The sequence below is a fragment of the Canis aureus genome, chromosome 9, assembly GCF_053574225.1.
Source record: "Canis aureus isolate CA01 chromosome 9, VMU_Caureus_v.1.0, whole genome shotgun sequence".
NCBI classification, from domain to species: Eukaryota; Metazoa; Chordata; class Mammalia; order Carnivora; family Canidae; genus Canis; species Canis aureus.
In genome coordinates, this window is record NC_135619.1 from 41,230,556 (window position 1) to 41,249,755 (window position 19,200).

Genomic DNA, 19,200 nt, shown 5'->3' on the forward strand with positions numbered 1-19,200 from the left:
GAAGGAGGGAGAGGGAGAGAGAATCTGAAGCTGACTCCACACTGAGTGCAGAGCCGGACGCGGGGTTTGATTCTACGATGGCAAGATCATGACCTGAGCCGAAACTAAGAGTCGGACACTTAACTCACTGAGCCACCCAGGCACTCCTCAATATTCAGTCATCTTAATCAACTGGAATCTTTAATACCCACCTACTGACTGCAAAAGTCACCGTTAACCTCCTTGTTTTCTGTGCTGGCCATTTCTTTCTTCTCTCATGGTCACTGAAAATTGATTGGTCACTTCACTGCTGGAGTCTGGGTTGCAAGAATGAAATGCCTTCCTTCAAGAGGCCCATGGCCCCTTCCCTCATGCCCCCTGCATGAATACTTAGTACTGAGGTAGCAGAGAGGGGTAGTGATGGACACATTCAGGGAAGGAGGATTCAGAGACAATTTCTCAGAGCCAGTGACATCTGAGCCAGGTTTGAAGGATAAGGACGAGTTTGTCAGGTGGACAAAGTAGGAGACTAGGAAGGAAAAAATTCCAAATAGAAAGACAAGTGCATGTAAAGGCATCCTTTAAAGCATAGAGAGTGCATTGGCAAGCGATGAGCCAGATTTCACTCACAAATGCTTTCATCAGTCTACATGTGTATTTTTAATGTGATTTAGTGGCCGACATTGAACAACGGAAACTTTCCATGAAGATACACACTTCTGGCTTCTAAAAATAAAAAATCTGAAGGTCTGGCAACACTAGGCTAGGACTTCATCAACTGCAACCTTTAAACAGTCTTTTTTTTTTAATACATTTTTTTAAAGTTTTTATTTATTTATGATAGACAGAGAGAGAGAGAGAGAGAGAGAGAGAGAGAGGCAGAGACACAGGCAGAGGAAGAAGCAGGCTCCATGCCGGGAGCCGACATGGGACTCGATCCCGGGACTCCAGGATTGCACCCTGGGCCAAAGGCAGGTGCTAAACCGCTGAGCCACCCAGGGATCCCCTTTAAACAGTCTTTTAAACAAGGAACATACTCTTCAATTTGTCACAATCCCCACCACTCCATATTACCAACGCTCAAGCAGTGCACTCACATTATCTACCCATCCCTGAGCTGGCAATCTCTGCTTTATAGCCTTACCAAAAAATCAACTGCAAATCTATCCAGCCTAGACAGATTTTTCCTCTTTGAGCAATTTGTTATGATGAAATTTATCTCACAAGCTGTTGGGTTCTTTTTCCTTTTCTTGGCTTTCAAGTTGCCTATACCTTTCCTAATTCTTAAAAGAGAGTTCTTCTCAGTTATTAGCTTATTGTTTAGATGCCAGCTTATTCTGTTTATTCCACTAATATTTTCTCTTCTCTCCACTTATAGGAAATGCCTTACTCTTTCTTTACGTCCTCTCTCAACACCCTCACTACATCCAAAACAACATCTCGATTATTTCATTAGTTCTTTTCCTTCGGCCACATTTTTTTTTTTTTTTCATTTGGTAGAAGGCAGCCTCACAGAGTGGTTAAGACTCTGGCTTAGGGGACACACAAATTCAGACCTCCGATATTGTTTTAGCTGTGTGCCCTTCCGGAGGTAACTTCTTCTCTCTGGCATCAGTTTTTTGAGCTGCAGATGAGGGTAATGACAGACTCACCTTGCAAAGCTCTTACTACCATTAAGTGAACCAATGAAACATGAGGTCCAGCTCAGCAAACTATAGTTGTTGCTAAATTCATGTGCCTCTCAGATGCATCTATGGCTGGGGAGACCTCTTTGCCTTTATGGCTTCCAGTTACACTCTATTTTATTCTATAACCTGTCCTACCTCCACAAGGACAACCTGGAAGAAGGGGTAGTTTTCCTTCACTCAGTTGGTCACTGTGGGTTTTGTTTGTTTAATTTCTTCTTGTCAGACTCTTGTATGTTCTGCACATGCCTGATAAATTTCCCAGCTTTGGGATGATAAATTTCAGCTCTAACAAAGCTATGAGAAACATGTTCTCTCAGTTTGTATTCCTCAATCTCTGGGTTTGCTTTTTTTATTTCTGGAAAAGAAATCATCTTGACAAAGTATGTCACAGATTGCTAACATGTATATCTAAACAAGGATCCACAAATCCTGAGCTCTTACAGATTGTTCTAAATATTTGACTATGTAGGTCACTTTGCTCCAAGAGGCAGAGGAAGCTGTAAGGAAAGTCATGTTTCCTTGAGACTGTTTTCCATCTCACCCTGTGGAGGTCATAAATGAGGTGGCTTATTGTCAGTCATGTCTATCACATGGCTGTGCCTTTTCCCTGAACCAGGGTGAAGTCTTCTCTCTGACCTTCAGAGCACCTGATACACGGTTAACAAAATACTTGCCTCATACTTGGATTCTGTTTCTCACACAAATTTCCCAAATCGCACCCAAAATCTATGTGCTACTTTTCCCAGAACCATCAGTCCAAAACAATGTTACATTAATACAGTTACACAATAATCCCCCAATCCACAGTTTCATTATCTTCAGAAATACCTGAATTGAGACAGACACATTTGGGCTCCTTCTCCACCTTCGAAAGGCAAACCCTACCATGCTGTTAGCAGCACTCTGGAGTGAGGACGACACAGCGCCTCTGCCCACCATACAGGATCAGTTGGCTCAGAGCCCCACATGTGAACTGAGCCCAGCTCTCCTGTAATTTCTGAATCAAGTGGGGCTTGCCATCTTAGTGGGGAGGCACTCCAGATAGAATGGCCCCACCGCACTCTCTGGGTATGTTTTCAGGATGACAGAGAAGAGGTAGCATATGACAAGCGATCATTCAGCTGACATCTTCACTAGAGTGGTGTGCATTTCACATGTGCATAGCAAGCATTGGCTACAATCCCAAAATGTAATAGATGACATTTCATGACATTATTAGGAAAATGTTCTCTATTTTTTATCCCTCTTTTGCATCCAACTGTTTTTAATGATTTTAAAAAGCCTTTTTCTTGTGGGGGGGCCGGATTTCAGAGGTAGAATGTAATGATTCATCAGTTGCATATGAAAAAGCTACATTTTAATCCAAAGGCCAAACCATGATTAAAATGAAACCATAAGGGCAGCCCGGGTGGCTCAGCAGTTTAGCTCCACCTTCAGCCCAGGGCCTGATCCTGGAGACCCAGGATCGAGTCCCGTGTCGGGCTCCCAGTGCATGGAGCCTGCTTCTCCCTCTGCCTGTGTCTCTGCCTCTCTCTCTTTCTCTGTGTCTCTCATGAATAAATAAATACATAAATAATCGTAAAAAAATAAAATAAAATAAAATAAAATAAAACCATAAAATAGGCTTTTAATATCCAACATCTTTTCTGTGGGTATTTTCCTTTAACTCATACAGTATCTATTCCTTTTAGGGGGGGGGAGTGCATAGTATGTGGACCCAATCAGAAAAACTTTATTTCGTGCTTAATTTTTGACCAGCTCCTTGCAGAGTTGAGTGGTAAGGGTGACCACCATAGAACAGAGAAAGCACACACCAAGTGAGACCCAGATTCTGGTCTAGTTCTTCCACTTTCTGGGTGGGGGCCCTTAAACAAGTCATTTCATCTTCTGGGGCAGCTCCCATATCCTAAGTGAAACTACAAATTCCTACAGTCCACTCATTGCAAACTGGCTGGTCATTGCCACAGAAATCACACATTAGTGTCTTGGTTGGCTCACAGAATATTTTTTAAATTGGTAATTATTTTTTTAAAAGAGTTTATTTATTTATTCATGAGAGACACTGAGAGACAGAGAAATAGGCAGAGAGAGAAGCAGGCTCCCTGCGGGAAGCCTGATGCGGGACTTGATCCCAGGACCCTGGGATCACAACCTGAGTGGAAGGCAGATGCTCAACCACTGAGCCACCAAGGTGTCCCTAAAAATCCAATAGTCCAACTCTACAAGGATGGGCAACAGTGAACCATGGCAACAATTGTCCAAAGCTGAGTAAGACTACCAACTCTAGAGGGGGTGTGTGTTTCAGGCCACCACATTTTCCACCTGTCCCTACTGTCTGGCACCCACTCTGCTTTCCTCATGAACATAAGCTACTGCAATAGGCATGTGATTTTGCTACCCTGCTTTACTCACATATCTGCTGTGGCTTCCAAGGGCTCACCATCCAACTACCCTCCTGTGAATCTTCTTTAATTCTTCAGTTATTCGTATAATGTGAAGCATATAATAAAAAAGCATTTCTCCAGATGTCCTTCACATTAAAAAGCCTACATCATGTCATTAGCTCATACCAAGCTTATGAGCAATTAAAACCCTGAGTCTCCCTCACACGAACAATCTCATGAATTTGACTGCCAAACATGGTCTGCTCTGCCTGCCTTGCTATTTGTTAAATGAGAAGCTATAGTTCTGAACTGAATTCCTATATTTCTCAAAAAGATTTTTGTGATTATCAAATATACCATAGCATGAAATTGTCAAAAGCTTTGAAAGAAAATCCTAAGCAAGAACAAAATATTTTTATCGTTTAAGTACACATAGAATGTATACTTAACAAGGAGGGTGTCCCCTCAGTAAATGTATTTTATAATTTTTATTTTACATGTTTTGGGTTTTTCAACTCCTTAGAAATATGCCTTTTAAAGTATGTTAAAACCAAATAATAAGGGATCCCTGGGTGGCGCAGCGGTTTGGCGCCTGCCTTTGGCCCAGGGCGCGATCCTGGAGACCTGGGATCGAATCCCACATCGGGCTTCCGGTGCATGGAGCCTGCTTCTCCCTCTGCCTATGTCTCTGCCTCTCTCTTTCTCTCTCTGTGACTATCATAAATAAATAAAAATTAAAAAAAAATTAAAAAAAAAACAAATAATAATGTCAACTGGATAATACCTTGCTGAGAGATACTTCATCAGAAGTGCACTGTAGTGAAGAATGACCTATCAAACCTTATCACCCGCTCCCTTTCTATATGCTTTCCCACCAAGTTGACACTTTGCCTTCCCGCATACAGAAGGAGATACATTTCACTTGTACCAGATTTATACATTCCGCATTCCACATGCATATGAAAGGCTGCTAAAAACAACATCATGTAGCCCTGTTGTTCGCAAACTATATTTAAACAATATCGCCGCTTTTGAATCCTCACGCAGTTTTTACATTTGTTATATTCTTACATTAAGAATGAGTGGCTGCGGATCACTTTCAGAATTTACTGCTTAAGCAAAAGCAATCCACAAGCATTTATTGCTAATATCAGGAAGTAAAACATAAAAGTTAAGATAGCAGATGCAAATGAAAGTGCAAAAGAAACCACAACAACAGTCCAAACCAACCCCGGGCTGTTTGTGGCACAGGCCTCAGTAGCACTTGGCTGGGCAGGACACTGAACCCCGCTCTGCTTTTCTTTTTTCTTTCCCTCTCATGCCTTTCTCTCTCCTTTATATATATATATATTTATTTTTTATTGGTGTTCAATTTGCCAACATACAGAATAACACCCAGTGCTCATCCTATCAAGTGCCCCCCTCAGTGCCCATCACCCAGTCACCCCCACCCCCTGCCCACCTCCCCTTCCACCACCCCTAGTTCGTTTCCCAGAGTTAGGAGTCTCATGTTCTGTCTCCCTCCCTGATATCTCCCACTTATTTTTTTCTCCTTTCCCTTTTATTCCCTGTCACTATTTTCTATATTCCCCAAACGAATGAGACCATATAATGTTTGTCCTTCTCCGATTGACTTATGTCACTCTCTCTCTCCTTTTTTTGTGTTGAAGATCGGAGCACAGTGCTACTTGGAATGCTCGGCCCTAACTCAGAAAGGTCTCAAAGCGGTTTTTGATGAAGCGATCCTCACCATTTTCCACCCCAAGAAAAAGAAGAAGCGCTGTTCTGAGTGTCACAGCTGCTGTTCGATTATCTGAGGCTGCGGCCCGGGCCTGCGCCCCACCCGACGGCGAGGGCGGGGTGGCAGCCGCCCTGAGACCTGAGACCCAGCTCAAGCCACGCAGGAGGCCAGGCCCGGGGAGGAAGCCCCTTGCCCGGGGCGGGGCGGGGGGGGGGGGGGGGGGGAGCCCGCCGGCCCCGCCCGCCGCCCGCCAGCTGCGCCCTCCAGCCCGCAGCCCCCGAGCCACGGCGGGACCAGCTGCGCTCGCCTCCAAGAACGTGAAGCTCGTCGAAAATCATCACCCAGCACCCCGAAGGGGAACTTGGTTCCCGAAGTGGTGGCCTTACCCGGTGTCTCCTACAAAAACGCAGGAATTACTATCCTAACCTTTTTCTCTGCATCTGTGGGTCTACCTACGTGTCTTGCATTTATTTGCATTATTTTAAGAAATGTACTAATGTACCACTTTACTCAGGCCTGGCAAGTCCCGACCAAATTAGCCTAAAGACAAAGTATTTTATATTCGTTTCCATTTTCAGCGTGTTTCTGCCAAAGCTACAGAACCAACACGTACCTCTGAATGCCTGACTGTAAGAAGAAAATGAGAAAATGCTAAACCTTTTGGAAATTTTACGCAGCCAGGATTTGTGAACCTGGTTGAAAGAAGAACACCACCTGAATCCTTGCCGGGCCACAATTTTGCCAAAGATTCACCCCGGAAACGTTATCACTGATGGGGAGCCTTATTTTTTTTTCCATATTTATACTGTCATGGGAAATTACAAATGAACTGTTTTTAAGAAAGTATCATTTCTGCTTTTTAATCGAACTCCCTGGGGGAGAATCTGGCCCACCTAGCTTTTAAAATATTCTCTATTCTGCAAAGTGAACTTTCCCGCTCCCTTCCTTCCCCAACACATGCTCTTTCCCCCCTTGATTTCAGTTTCTCCCTTGCCCAATAATAACCTGGGACATGAAAAGGGAAATGTTTTAAAAGTCCCCAAAGGTTAAGCAAAGTGCTTCAATTTATCCACTTCAACCTGAAGCACTTGGCAGCTTGCCCCATGTACACCCCCAGATCTATTAAATGACATTTTCCAAGTACAGCTGGTGCTAATACATTGCCTCTCCCTATCTCCTACACTCATTGTCCCAGATGTGTATTTAGGGGATGGATCTGTGGGTACCAAGCCTTGAATCTGTTCATCCCCTGCTTCCAAAATGATGTGCTCTGTAGAACAGGAACCTTGGTCTTGGGAAGTAAAAGCTCCCAGTAAGGAATTATGTGCCCTTTCTATATACCTCTGCCAAACATCCAGGGATTCTTGTATCACAGAGCGAATTATTTCCCAGCTTTTAATTAGAGACTATAAAGTCTCCTAATTAGTCTTATTTGCTTACAATTATCCTGGAAACACCCAGGTAGCCACTTTACTTTTTATTTCAATTGCAGAAGCAAAGTGCCTCTTTGCAGCATCAAATTACACTGATTTCAGCATACGAATTTCCAGATTCACACTCCTTCTGTTGGAAAAATCCAGTCTTTCTAGTCCCTTCTGCTCCTGGAGGAAGCACATAAAAAAAGAAACATATGATGTGGGTCTTTTCTGGTGAGACCTTCCGTGACATCCCCTCAGTTGTTTGGGTTTTGTTTGTTTCGAATTTCTGAAATGTGTTTTCCCTTCTTCTGCGTTGCAAGTCCTATTTCCCTGCTTTCCCATCTAGTTGCTAAACATTTTCTTAAACATGCACATACACGCTCACGCACACACACACACACACAGACACACAAACCCCACACACAAAGAAAACGGGAGTTTTGTAAGTCAAAGCTTGACATTTAGAGAAAACTAGGACTTTCTTCCTCTGTAAATGGAAATCAACTGTGCATAAACTATAACTCCGCAGAGGTTATGAATTTATTCTTTACAAACAATAATGAGCATTTAGCCCTGTAATAAATGAAGTGCTGTTAGCCAGTTTTGTTGCGTTATTGCATAGTTACATCTTACTAAAGGCCCACTCCTCACTTCTCATTGATGTGGGTAAAATATTCAGTGTTCTATGTTTGCTCCACCAAGGAGAATTTTCCAGATGTGTGCTCCAATAGGCAAATGGTTCCCCAGGCCATCACCTCCCTACTGGACCACAGGGATTAACTTGTTCACAGTGAGAAGATCACTCTCTCACCTAGAACGAGAACCTGGAGAGAGACTGTTCATGTCTAAATGGAGAGGTTCCCAAAGGTCTTAGGAGCTCATTATTAAATAAAATAAGAACAAAACGACCTAAATTAATTAGTATCATTCCACCAAGTTAACCATGTATCCTCTGTTTCATGACAAGAGGCAGTTCAATTCACTAAAAAGTGTTTCCTGCCATAAGATTAAACAAACTATATTCGGAAGTCAAAGAGAAGAAGAGATCTGAAAGAAGGATCTGAAGAAGGATCCTTGATCCTTGACCATCTTCCAAAGTGAAGAGGGGACAATCTCCATTGGAGGGTAGAGTCTAAGCTTTTCAGACCTAGAAGAGGCCCCAGAAAATATAGTCCAACTCCCTCATTCTACAAATGAGGAAACTCAAGTCCAGATGGGTCCAAAGAAATGTGTTGTGGCAGAGCTGGGATAGACCTCAGCTATTCTGCTTCCCATCCACTGCCCTTAACTCTGCACTGTAATCTATTCGTTATCACAGACACTAAGTTGTAGTTTTGTAGGTATATTACTGGAGTTGTATTTGTTTATCCTACAGCTCTTAGCCTCATTTCAAATATATACTTAGGCCACTATAAATTAGATAATCCATTACACTAGTAATAACCTACAGACAAGAATTTGATCTGTACTATGCTTTGAACTGACAATATACAATATACTCTAATCCCAATCTAATTGTACAGTATGCAACAATGTAATCAATCTAATGGCTTAATCAAGTAGCTAGTTTGACAGATTTTTTTTTCGATCAAATGGTTGGTTATATGGTAGAATTAATGGGCTCCCTAGCTATTTTGGAAACACAAAAGACTACCACAAGAGTCAAAACCATGTCAGGGTAAGTAATCTGGGCTGATTTCTGCCAAGAAAAATTATACTCAAAAAATAATTACTGGGGATCCCTGGGTGGCTCAGCAGTTTGGCGCCTTCACCCCAGGGCGTGATCCTGGAGTCCCAGGATTGAGTCCCACATTGGGCTCCTTGCATGGAGCCTGCCTCTCCCTCTGCTTGTCTCTCTCTCTTTCTCTCTCTCTCTCTCTCTCTCTCCATCTCTCATGAATAAATAAGTAAATCTTTAAAAAATAATAATAATAATTACTAAATGCAGTATCTACAACAAGCCTAAACCGGGAAGCAGTAAACTGGGAAATGAAAAAAATAAGTCATACACATATGACAGGAAGTTTTGGTCCTGAAACTCCAATAACAATATGTCTGATCATGATATGCAAAATACTATTTTGAAGATTTCTGGTCCTTAAAAGAAGTGCCAGATGCAGTAGATGTAACCATCCATACACAATCTTCATAGAACCATCAATGAGGAAATAATATTTAAATGGTAGTAAAGGAGAAATCACAACTATACTCACAATTTTAGGAGAAATTAAAGAAAGTTAAATCCCAAACCTGAGGCCAACGAAAATGTACACTGTGTAGAGTATAGGTTCTTGTTACCAGTGAATAACCTCATAAAGTAGAGTCCTCAAAAAGAAATATTTGACCTGAGGTAAGCCTTTAAAGATGGAGCATTGCATTCACAAAGGCAAATTCAAGCATGAGACCAAAGTGATGGAAGATTAGAAATTGACGTTTTGCTTTAAAGGAACGTTTGGCACCATGCTGGAGATGATTATCTAACCCTTTACGTCTTCAGTTCCTATGTTTAAATGCCAGAATGCAAAATGTGCTTTCTCTCTCAAAAGTGAGAGCTACAGGTCACCAGCTACTCTCTTACAAGTCATTGAGTAGGCTGCCCAAGTACAAATAAGGAAACTCAACAGAGTATTTTCATTTCAGGAACCATTAGGAGCAGAAAGGGAAAAAGAAGACTGGGGAATTCAAGTTTTTTACAAAGGAAGTTAGGTACTTTAAAAAGAAAACATTTAGAGAATGGAGAGAAAACTAAAACAAAACACAAGGCAAAGCACACACACCTGACAATTCTCCCAAGCAGTGGCTAAGTACTGCCTGGCCTCCAGAGCTCTGGGGAAGAAGGGAGGACTGTTCATGTGAGGAGCATTACCAGAGTCAGCCAAGAGGGTTAATCATATGCTAATTCTAGATAACTCCACCTCATCATTCCTTAAAAATGATGAAATTCCAGACAATGCTCTTTGGGTGTTCAGTAGCAGTGCAGGTGGGTCATCATGCTCGCACCTTCTCTGCTAATACAGAGCAGATGGTCAGGGGAAATTTACCAAGGAATATGAGCGCATCAATTATCTTGAAAGTCTTTTAAGCACTAGCATGACTTAAAACCTGAAAAGGATGACTTTGTGATATCTGGAAAGACAGCTACTTGTATGAGAGATATTTATTCATCTTCAGTGGATTATCACTAAACAGTGGCCTTTAGCATGCACAACAATACCAGAATGCAAAAACATGAGCTAAAGCAACAATTCGTGGTGCTTCCATGGTCAACAAAGCCCAGAAGGGAGATGAAAGCGCCAAGCTCTACACAGAGGCGCTTGGGACATCAGAGGCTGGACGGCGCTCATTGGAGATCTCTGTGGATTAGGGAAGGAATGAGTCAAGGAGGGTTTGGCTCTTCTGTGAATTCAGGGATGCAAGTTCAACAACAGTTCTTGGCTTTTAACTTCCATGGCAGGAAATTAGAATAAAAGCTGCATGATTAGTCTTGGTCACAATCTATTTTTTTTTCTCCTTAGGGAATATTATTTCCAAATCCAGAGTCCTTTTGTGCATGTGTGCTTTAAACATGTTCCACCCTGGTGATTCCACTGTTCCCTGGGTTCTGCAGCGACTCAGAAGCTTCATGCTGCTATAGCCAGTGTGATTTTGTTGCATTTTTAGCCATGCCCTCTAAGCCTATCAGTATATGCAGTTATCATTGACGAACAGGGTCTGATCAGTGTTTTAGGGGATATGATGTTGGGGGCAAGATGAGGAGAGGGTCCCCAAAGCCCAGAACTGAGTCTCACCTACAAGCCATAATATTAGCTCACTGAGCTTCTCCGTAACCCTGCACATGCCAGTTTTTTGAGTTTATATTAATTCTTTGCAGGAAAAAATAGTAATATTTTCATGGCAGACAGGTATGTTTGGGGCAGCTTTGTAAATCCACACCTAAAATTACCACCACCTGCCATTTTTTAAAATCATTTTTCTTAAGCGATCGAATCTTGTTCTCCTAGAGGAGCCACGGGTGAGAAGGTTAATGAATTCTACATTCTTCTCATCACCTGGCTTAAATTGTTTTTTGCCCTGAATAAACAGTAATTACTGTATAAGTACATCTCAGCAGAATTTTATCCCAACTGAAACAGTCCATGTTCTCCGCCATGTGATCGCTACAGGGGAAATGATAGACAAGGGAAGTACTTTGGCTTTCTTACCACCTGCTTCTTACATAATGGCTATTCTATGTACACTTTGTAATTAGTGGAATATTAGCTCAGGTTCTCTTTAACCTTGGAGTTTGCTTTATGCCACGTTCTGACTTTAAAGTCGTTGAATAGTCTTTTTTCCTACTCTCATTTCTGAGTTATCTGAGGGTGTCTTCATCAGCCACTTGAGAACCCTGACTTCCCCAGGCCTCTGTTAGAATGGGAAATTGTGCAGCCCTTTGCTACTCCAAGTGTATTCTGGGGACAAATAGCCAGCATTACTGCGGAGCTAGTTAGCACTACAGAAACTCAGGGCCAGTCCAGACCCACTGAATCCAAATCTCCATTTTAAATATGCATTTAATAAGACCCCCAGGTAAAAAATAAATAAAAATAAATAAATAAAAGACCCCCAGGTGATCCACACATTGAAATTTGAGAGGTACTGATCGACGAGAGGACCAAGCTTACCATCAGTTTTTATATCCAAACATGTAGCTGCCTGATGAAGAAACCATCAGCTTTGTTTATTCCTCTGATGCTACCCTTTGGGTATTTCTTAGGCTAATATTTGACTTGTTCACATTTATTGGATGAATGAAAAAGCTTTCAGAAGCCTGTCATGTGCTGCCCAGCTGCAGTAAAGCAATAAGCATATTTTGGAATTAAAAGCAGAAAAAGCAGCATCTGGTTTGAAAGATCGGCTAAATCTGAAGTACTTCTGTTCTTAAAGGGTTTTTTTGGTGTTTATATAAGGAAGAGGGAAAAAATGCCCTCCAAAACTATTTTCCTTGCAGAAACAAGAAAGATTCATATCACGGGAAGTTATAAACTTATAAAATGAAGATAAAACAAATTTCTGAGGCATAAAACTTTTGATGAAGCTTCTGTCTGTATTGCTTAAGATGCGCTGTAGATGCCAAAATAAGAATTGACTACAAACATGTCCTCTAAATGGGGCATTCCACAGATTTGTATCTGGATTGTCCCAAGCACAGATCAGAGTTGTATTCACTTATTCAATGTATTTTTACTAAACATCACCAGGAGCCGTACTTAGTTTTCCCCCACACACCCACACCGAGCCTCACATACAAGAGTTCTTTAAAAATTGCATGCACATGCACACGCAAACACATGCACACTGAAGTGTATCATCTCATTCAAATCCCATTGTTGCTGAAGAAGTCCTGAAGCCAAATCATAACTGCCCTCAAACAAATAAAGAAAGAGCACAAGGGTTTACCACTTCCTTTGTACCCAAATGGCCTACTAGTTATCTGGCTAAAGATCAGTTATTCCAACCCAGAATAAGGACCCGATGTCATTGCACAGATACAGTCATTCAAGGACCACCCCCTCTATGAAAAACCACCTTCTGCTTCCTGCAGAAGGCTTCCCTTTACACTGTTGACAGAGTTTTGACTTTGATACTCAAAATCCGGTGTCCTCCTTCATGCTGTAGGCTGCAGGACACTTGTGTCCCAAGATACCTTTAAACTGAAAATATTTTTAAACTGGGACAGCTTTTACATCTGGGAGCAGTGTGGCTACCCAAAGCAGCTAGCATTCTTGGAAGGGTTTAGTCAAATCCCAAAACAGAATCGTACCAAAGATTATTTTCATTATTGCAAATGTGTCCCTGATTTCTTGCTCTTAACCACTGGTACTAGCCGCCAAAAACTGCTCCTTACACCAGGGACTGCCACAGCCCTGCGCACCCAGTCTTCCCTCCCTTCCCCAGGCCACAGAATGAAGCCTATTTTCTCTCTCCAGAAGTAACTAATGGAGCGAGAAAATTGGCATCAACAATCAATCTCTCTTCAAGAATCCATTTACTCGTAATTTTTAAATGTTTAATTTCCAGTCCCTTTATGGCAACAGTAAAAGAAAATCTCAGTCCAAGATATCAGAAAGCCTCCCTTTTTTGAATAAAAAACATTTCTACTAAATTAAGCACATTGGAATAATCAAGTGCTGAAGAAGAGAAACCCCCGGATCAGAGCCCACTTGTCTGCAGCTTATAGTGTAGAGCTTGGCATGAGTGAACTGATGGCACTTTAGCTCCTTTTGGCTTTGTCCGGAAGTTGGCTCAGATTTTGTTAATGTTGAAATTTGCATCCCATTTCAATTGGACTTTATTTCTCATTAACTGGTGTTTATGTTTCAATAGGGAAATGTTTCAACATTAGCTTCCCAAGGTGGCTCAAGCAAGAGCTAAAAGCTGAACAAAATCTTCCTCTTAAAAAATTTACAACCTATTTTAAAATGCTGATGTCTTAAATCTGCTCAGTAAAATTGGCCACCCCCTCCAAAAAAATTTTTCATCCTGGTATGCAGATTTCAAGAGGGAGACAGAAGATGGAGGTTCAGAACAGCCTAGAATCTTAGATCACCTTCCTTAGACAGTGTACCTCACCCTGCTGTAGACACTTAGGAATCTCACATAAGCAACACAGAGAGGCCTAGAAAGTGCGATCTGTTCATACATTTCCTGTAGAAAGAACCTGCAAAGAAACAGGATTACATTTCTATTTTAAGTGCAGAGTTCTGCATGTATCCTTCCTTGAAATAATGACAAGTAATAATTCATCATAGCCCTTTTTGTGTATGCATAGTTTAAGTGAATAAATGCTCTTTTAAATAACTCTAAGCTGTATATTATTTGTGACTTGAGGATATCTATATTTCTTGCTGGTAATTGTATCTTCAACATCACCAAAAGAATATTACCATTCTCATCCTGGTAATATTTATATTCTATGTAAAAGCAAAATACTTTCTCTTTTGGGGAATGTTGCTTGTTTATTTGTTTGTCAGAAAGGGGTTGTATTTGGGGTTTGAGTGATTTTCCCAAAGCCCCAGTGGCCCACAATCAAGGTCAAAGCATATATGATTCTGCATATCAAGAAGCCTTTAAAAAAAATTCGGGCACCAGGGTGCCTCAGGGTTTGAGCATCTACCTTTGACTCAGATTGTGATCCTGAGATCCTGGGATCAACTTCCACATCAGGCTCTCCACAGGGAGCCTGCTTCTCCCTCTGCCTATGTCTCTGCCTCCCTCTGTGTCTCTTATGAATAAATAAAATCTTTTTAAAAATAAAATTAAAAATTCAACTATTCACTATGCTAATGAAATTGTACAGTCAGGGGAACTTAGAGTCAATTATAAAGCTAAAGAGCTTAGGAAATGTTTAACTTAACTCCTGATAATGAGGACCTGGAACAGAGGATAGAATAATCCCTCTAAATTCCTTACCATCTGAGACAAGTGTCTGTCATACACCACAAATTACAGTGCTTTGCACCTGCTCCTTTTTTTCTCATCCTTTCCCTATTTCTTTTTTTTTTAATTTTTATTTATTTATGATAGTCACACAGAGAGAGAGAGAGGCAGAGACATAGGCAGAAGGAGAAGCAGGCTCCATGCAGGCTCCATGCACCAGGAGCCTGACGTGGGATTCGATCCTGGGTCTCCAGGATCGCTGGTCCTGGCCGCTGCGCCACCCAGGGATCCCTTTTCCCTATTTCTTTTTCCTGTTGCAAGACATCACCTCTTCAGAGGTCTTCAGCACCCCTTCAGATACTCCAGGATCATAACAACTAGCCACTAAGCCTTCTGGATCTCTCTGTACACAACTCCAAGCAATCTCATTCATTAAAACAAAGGGAACTCATTTTAAAGAAATCCCAGATTTATCTAGCAAATAATGACCAAAACTCTTCTACTCTAGTAAACTTTCACTAGTAGAAATATTCAACAGAAAATAAAATTTGCAGAATTTGCTAAATAATGGTTTCAAAGTTACTTAATAATTTGCTTTAATGTTTTGAAGAGAACTAAAAAAGATAAGGTACACACTATTTTATAGAAAACATCTCCTGGAGGAAGAAGATGAGCAGTCCTCTGGGAAACTTGATGAAATAAAAATTGTAATCAATGCTGCATTATTTTCCATTAGATATACAACTCACTTATTATCCCAGAAATGCATGTTATTACATTTAAACCCCAAATAATTTGAAGAGTGAATTGGGTCACTGCAGCAAAATTTGGTACTCTCCTGGTGGCTCTTTCATTTCCTAATCAATGAAAGAAGGGAAGCATGAATTACCATTTCAATCAATGGATCTAATAAACCTAGAAGTAGCATGAGCTGTGAGAATTTATATGTTTCATTCAAAAATGCTCCCACAGAAAAAAAAATTCAGGAAACTCCCCTTCTCCATACCTTTCGTTAATTGCAAAATAGACACATTTCTGGGACTAAGGAGTTGCTCTGAGTTTATCTAGAGCTCGCCTCAAAGCACTGGACCACCATTCCCCTGCCCCAGTGCTCACACTGCTGGGCAATCTGTTGAGAACACGCAACCCTCATTTCCACAGCAGGTGTCTTTGAATTTCCCTTTGAGGCTCCGTTCCTTTTCTCCCTCAGTCTCTCCTGCTGCAAGCTTTGATCCAAGATACAGCAAAGCATTATCTTTCCAAAGGTTATACAGGAAAGTAGAAAAAAAAAATTGCAATCTCCATAAAACAACCCAAGTTTGCACCAAGCCTCCCGCAGGTGAGGATGGTCTAACCTCAAGAACTTCAAAGACTTCCCCCAAGCAGTAATGACTGGGAGGAACACTCCAAAAAGGCGTCATGCTCCAATGGAAAGAGTTTGGTTCTGGGTCAGAGAAACCTGGCACACGCTGCCTACCAGCTGTCAGATGCTGGGCAAGTTACTTGATTTTTCCGAGCTTTACTTTCATCATCTATATAATGGTAATGGTAAAATAGCAATTACAGTGCCTAGGAGCGTGGTTGGCACAAGAATAAGGAAGAAATACTAGAAAGGATCCTGCTTAGAGTAAAAACATCCATAAATGGCAGCAATATTTATATCTTTATTTCCCAAACACAGTACCTTGCACAAAATTAGGGTTAATAAATATGCGTGGAAGTGAGGGATGGAGGGGAAAGAAGGGGAAAGAGAAAAAGGAAGAGGGAAGAAAGAACTTTGAAAAAGATTCAAGGTTAGCACGGAGAGAGGTATTTCACTCTTTTTAATTAATAACTTTTTTTGAATATATATATGCTGTAGTTTCTTTCATAGTATAGCCTGGGAGCATCATGGAATATTAGCTAGTGGGGATCCCTGGGTGGCTCAGCGGTTTAGCGCCTGCCTTTGGCCCACGGTGTGATCCTGGAGTCCCGGGATCGAGTCCCACGTCGGGCTCCCGGCATGGAGCCTGCTTCTCCCTCCTCCTGTGTCTCTGCCTCTCTCTCTCTCTCTCTCTATCATAAATAAATAAATCTTAAAAAAAAAAGAAGTAATATTAGCCAGCCCCATAGAGCTTGCAGATCAGTCTTCTGATCACTGTTGCAGCTTTACCACCCATTACGGCCATCATATTCACCTGCTGCTTACAGCTACAGGTCATCACCTGTGCTCTGCTACTGCCGACCCTCTCATCTCTGCTGACACCAAGAAGCCCCGTTCCATGGTGGTTTCTCTTGCCATCAACCCCAGTCTACAAAGGACAAGCACTAGGGAGCTTCTCCGTGAGGCAGGGTCCCCCCACTAGTGCATTCCTTGGCATTCTGTGAAATGAGTATCTGGTGACCCTCTATGTGACCAGAGCCAGCTGGTGAATTCTCAGGTCGTATGAAATAAATCCATTCCAGAGATGCATCTCCCTGAGCCATTTATCCTCAAATATCCTTCCAGGAAAGCTCTGGCATCTTCTCTCCATTAATATAAGCCACTGTTCTCCCCACAGCTTTAAAGAGCCATCCCAACATCTCAGTGGGACCAGATCCAGGTGCCCTAGTAAGGATGTCAAATCCTGACTCAGGGGAGAGCGTCTCCATTTTAAAACTCATATCCAGTCTTCTATTCTCCCACTCTCCCCTTCATCCCTTGAGATGACAGCCCGACACCCTCCAGATCCATTCTTACGTGATCTAACCCATCCCTGGTCACGTTCATCAAGGCCTCAGGCAGCTTCAGTGGAAAATCTTATTCTCCCATCACACAGAAAGTCCTTCCCCAGTTGGGTCATCCTTAGACTTGACCGTAATTATCCATGAGAGGTTGTGGGCAGTATTTGAAGAGGGCAAGTATTACCGTGTGAGGCATCCTCCTTGGATGGAGCCTCGGCCTGGTCTCAGGAAGGGGAGGCTGATCTCTAGCAAGGAGAGGACCCCTTCTACAAGGGAACCTCAGGCTCACTCACTAAGTGTCCCCATTCCAGGCTTCCCTGTCCCACTCCCTCCTAGGAGGACCTTGACTTAAGGATGGAGATTTCTGGGATAGTGGATTCAGCCTTTTTCATAATTCAGCTGCTCTCCACTTAGGTCTGAGGCCTGGTGTTCAGCACAGTGTGCCCTCCATCTCCAGGAGCATAGGCCGTCTTCAGTTGTGGCTTTCATACTGTGCTCGGAGTGCTTCGACTGATGTATTCAACAACCAAATAATCCCATAGTTCTGACAATTACCATTGTTACCGCATCTCTCCAATGTTAGAGATATTGATTAGCCAGTACATACCTCTCCATATGTATCCCATCCCAGGGAACTCTTAGTAATTGTGATGCTACGGATGCCTTATGGCTTTCACGCCAACATCACTGCCTATGGCATTTCAGCTAAACATCCCAGAATATAGCTGTCCTGGATTTCATCCATTTGTCCCGTTAGATCCACTCTCCACTCTTACTCAACCTGCTTCCCAGGAGGCCAACATTTATGGACTGAAGCAATGGGCTCCCTTGCTCTCTGCCTTCCCATTTAATTCTGCAGAAGTCAGGGCATGGAGCAGAGTGAGATCGGGGTACTTTCTCCCACACCTCCCTCACCACCAGGCCTTGATTTGGGACAGCTGGGTCATCCTAAGAAAGATCGCAGCTCCCATCAGGCATTCCTCCTTCCACTCTCTCTGGGGTCTGATAATCAATTCCTCTTCTTCTCCTTCAGCCTAGGGATATTCATTGCTTCTAAACCAGTATTCAGAATGTTTTAACACCCCTGGTTGGTTTCCTTAACTCTTCCCACACATTTATAAATAGCATCTTCCTTTAACTGTCCTCAATATCCTGCTGCAGTGTCTCACTTGTTTCCCACTGGGCCCCTTACTGATGCTGTAGTCACCTTCTCTCAAATTGCAGCAAAACCTTAACTGCTTCTGTTTTTCTTCCCTAAGTTTCCTTAAGAAGCAGCCCTTTCTAGCAGAAAATTCTGAGGGAAGTCCTTAGGGATGGGCTGAAGACACTTGAGAGGTGCCACTCAGTGTTATCCCTTATCACCAGCCACTGTCCGAGACAGATCCCAGGCACTCAACTACTTTTCTGTTGGTGTGGCTTCTTGCCTGCCAATGGATCTGCACTAAAGACTGGGATGGATTTTGCTCATGTTCTTTGTTCCTGGATGTCCACCTCAGCATCCCAGTAATAGACCATCAATCTCAACATTCACTCTACTATTTTCATGAGGACATATCAATTCCTCATTCAAGGAGGGCTCTTGGCTCCCAGCTGGGAGATACCAAGCATCTGAGTCCAGACTGAGCTACCTCTGGGACTCAAGATCTCCAGTCATTTGTCTGGATCTCTTCCTAAACATGACATCCTAAATTAATGTGTAAGTAAAAGTAACTTTGAAGTTAATTTTGAGTGTGCTTGCTATTGTTATTCCAAGTACATTAAAGACTAGAGAGACTTTTTTGAAAGTTCTCATGAATTCAAAAGACAGAGGACATGCTTTATTAATACAGATTTTCTTGGCGTATCATGAAAAAAGAAACAAGGTTCAT

The 19,200-nt window shown here is 42.2% G+C and overlaps 1 protein-coding gene across 1 annotated transcript in view; it reads left to right on the plus strand.

Moving 5' to 3' along the window:
* Positions 1-7,806, plus strand: part of RHOJ (ras homolog family member J) — a 79,422-nt gene extending 71,616 nt beyond the window's left edge. Inside the window, exon 5 of the mRNA XM_077909565.1 lies at positions 5,722-7,806. Coding sequence (XP_077765691.1) covers positions 5,722-5,868 — 147 coding nt within the window. The 3' untranslated portion in view covers positions 5,869-7,806. The remainder of the gene's footprint in view (positions 1-5,721) is intronic.
* Positions 7,807-19,200: the final 11,394 nt, after the last annotated feature.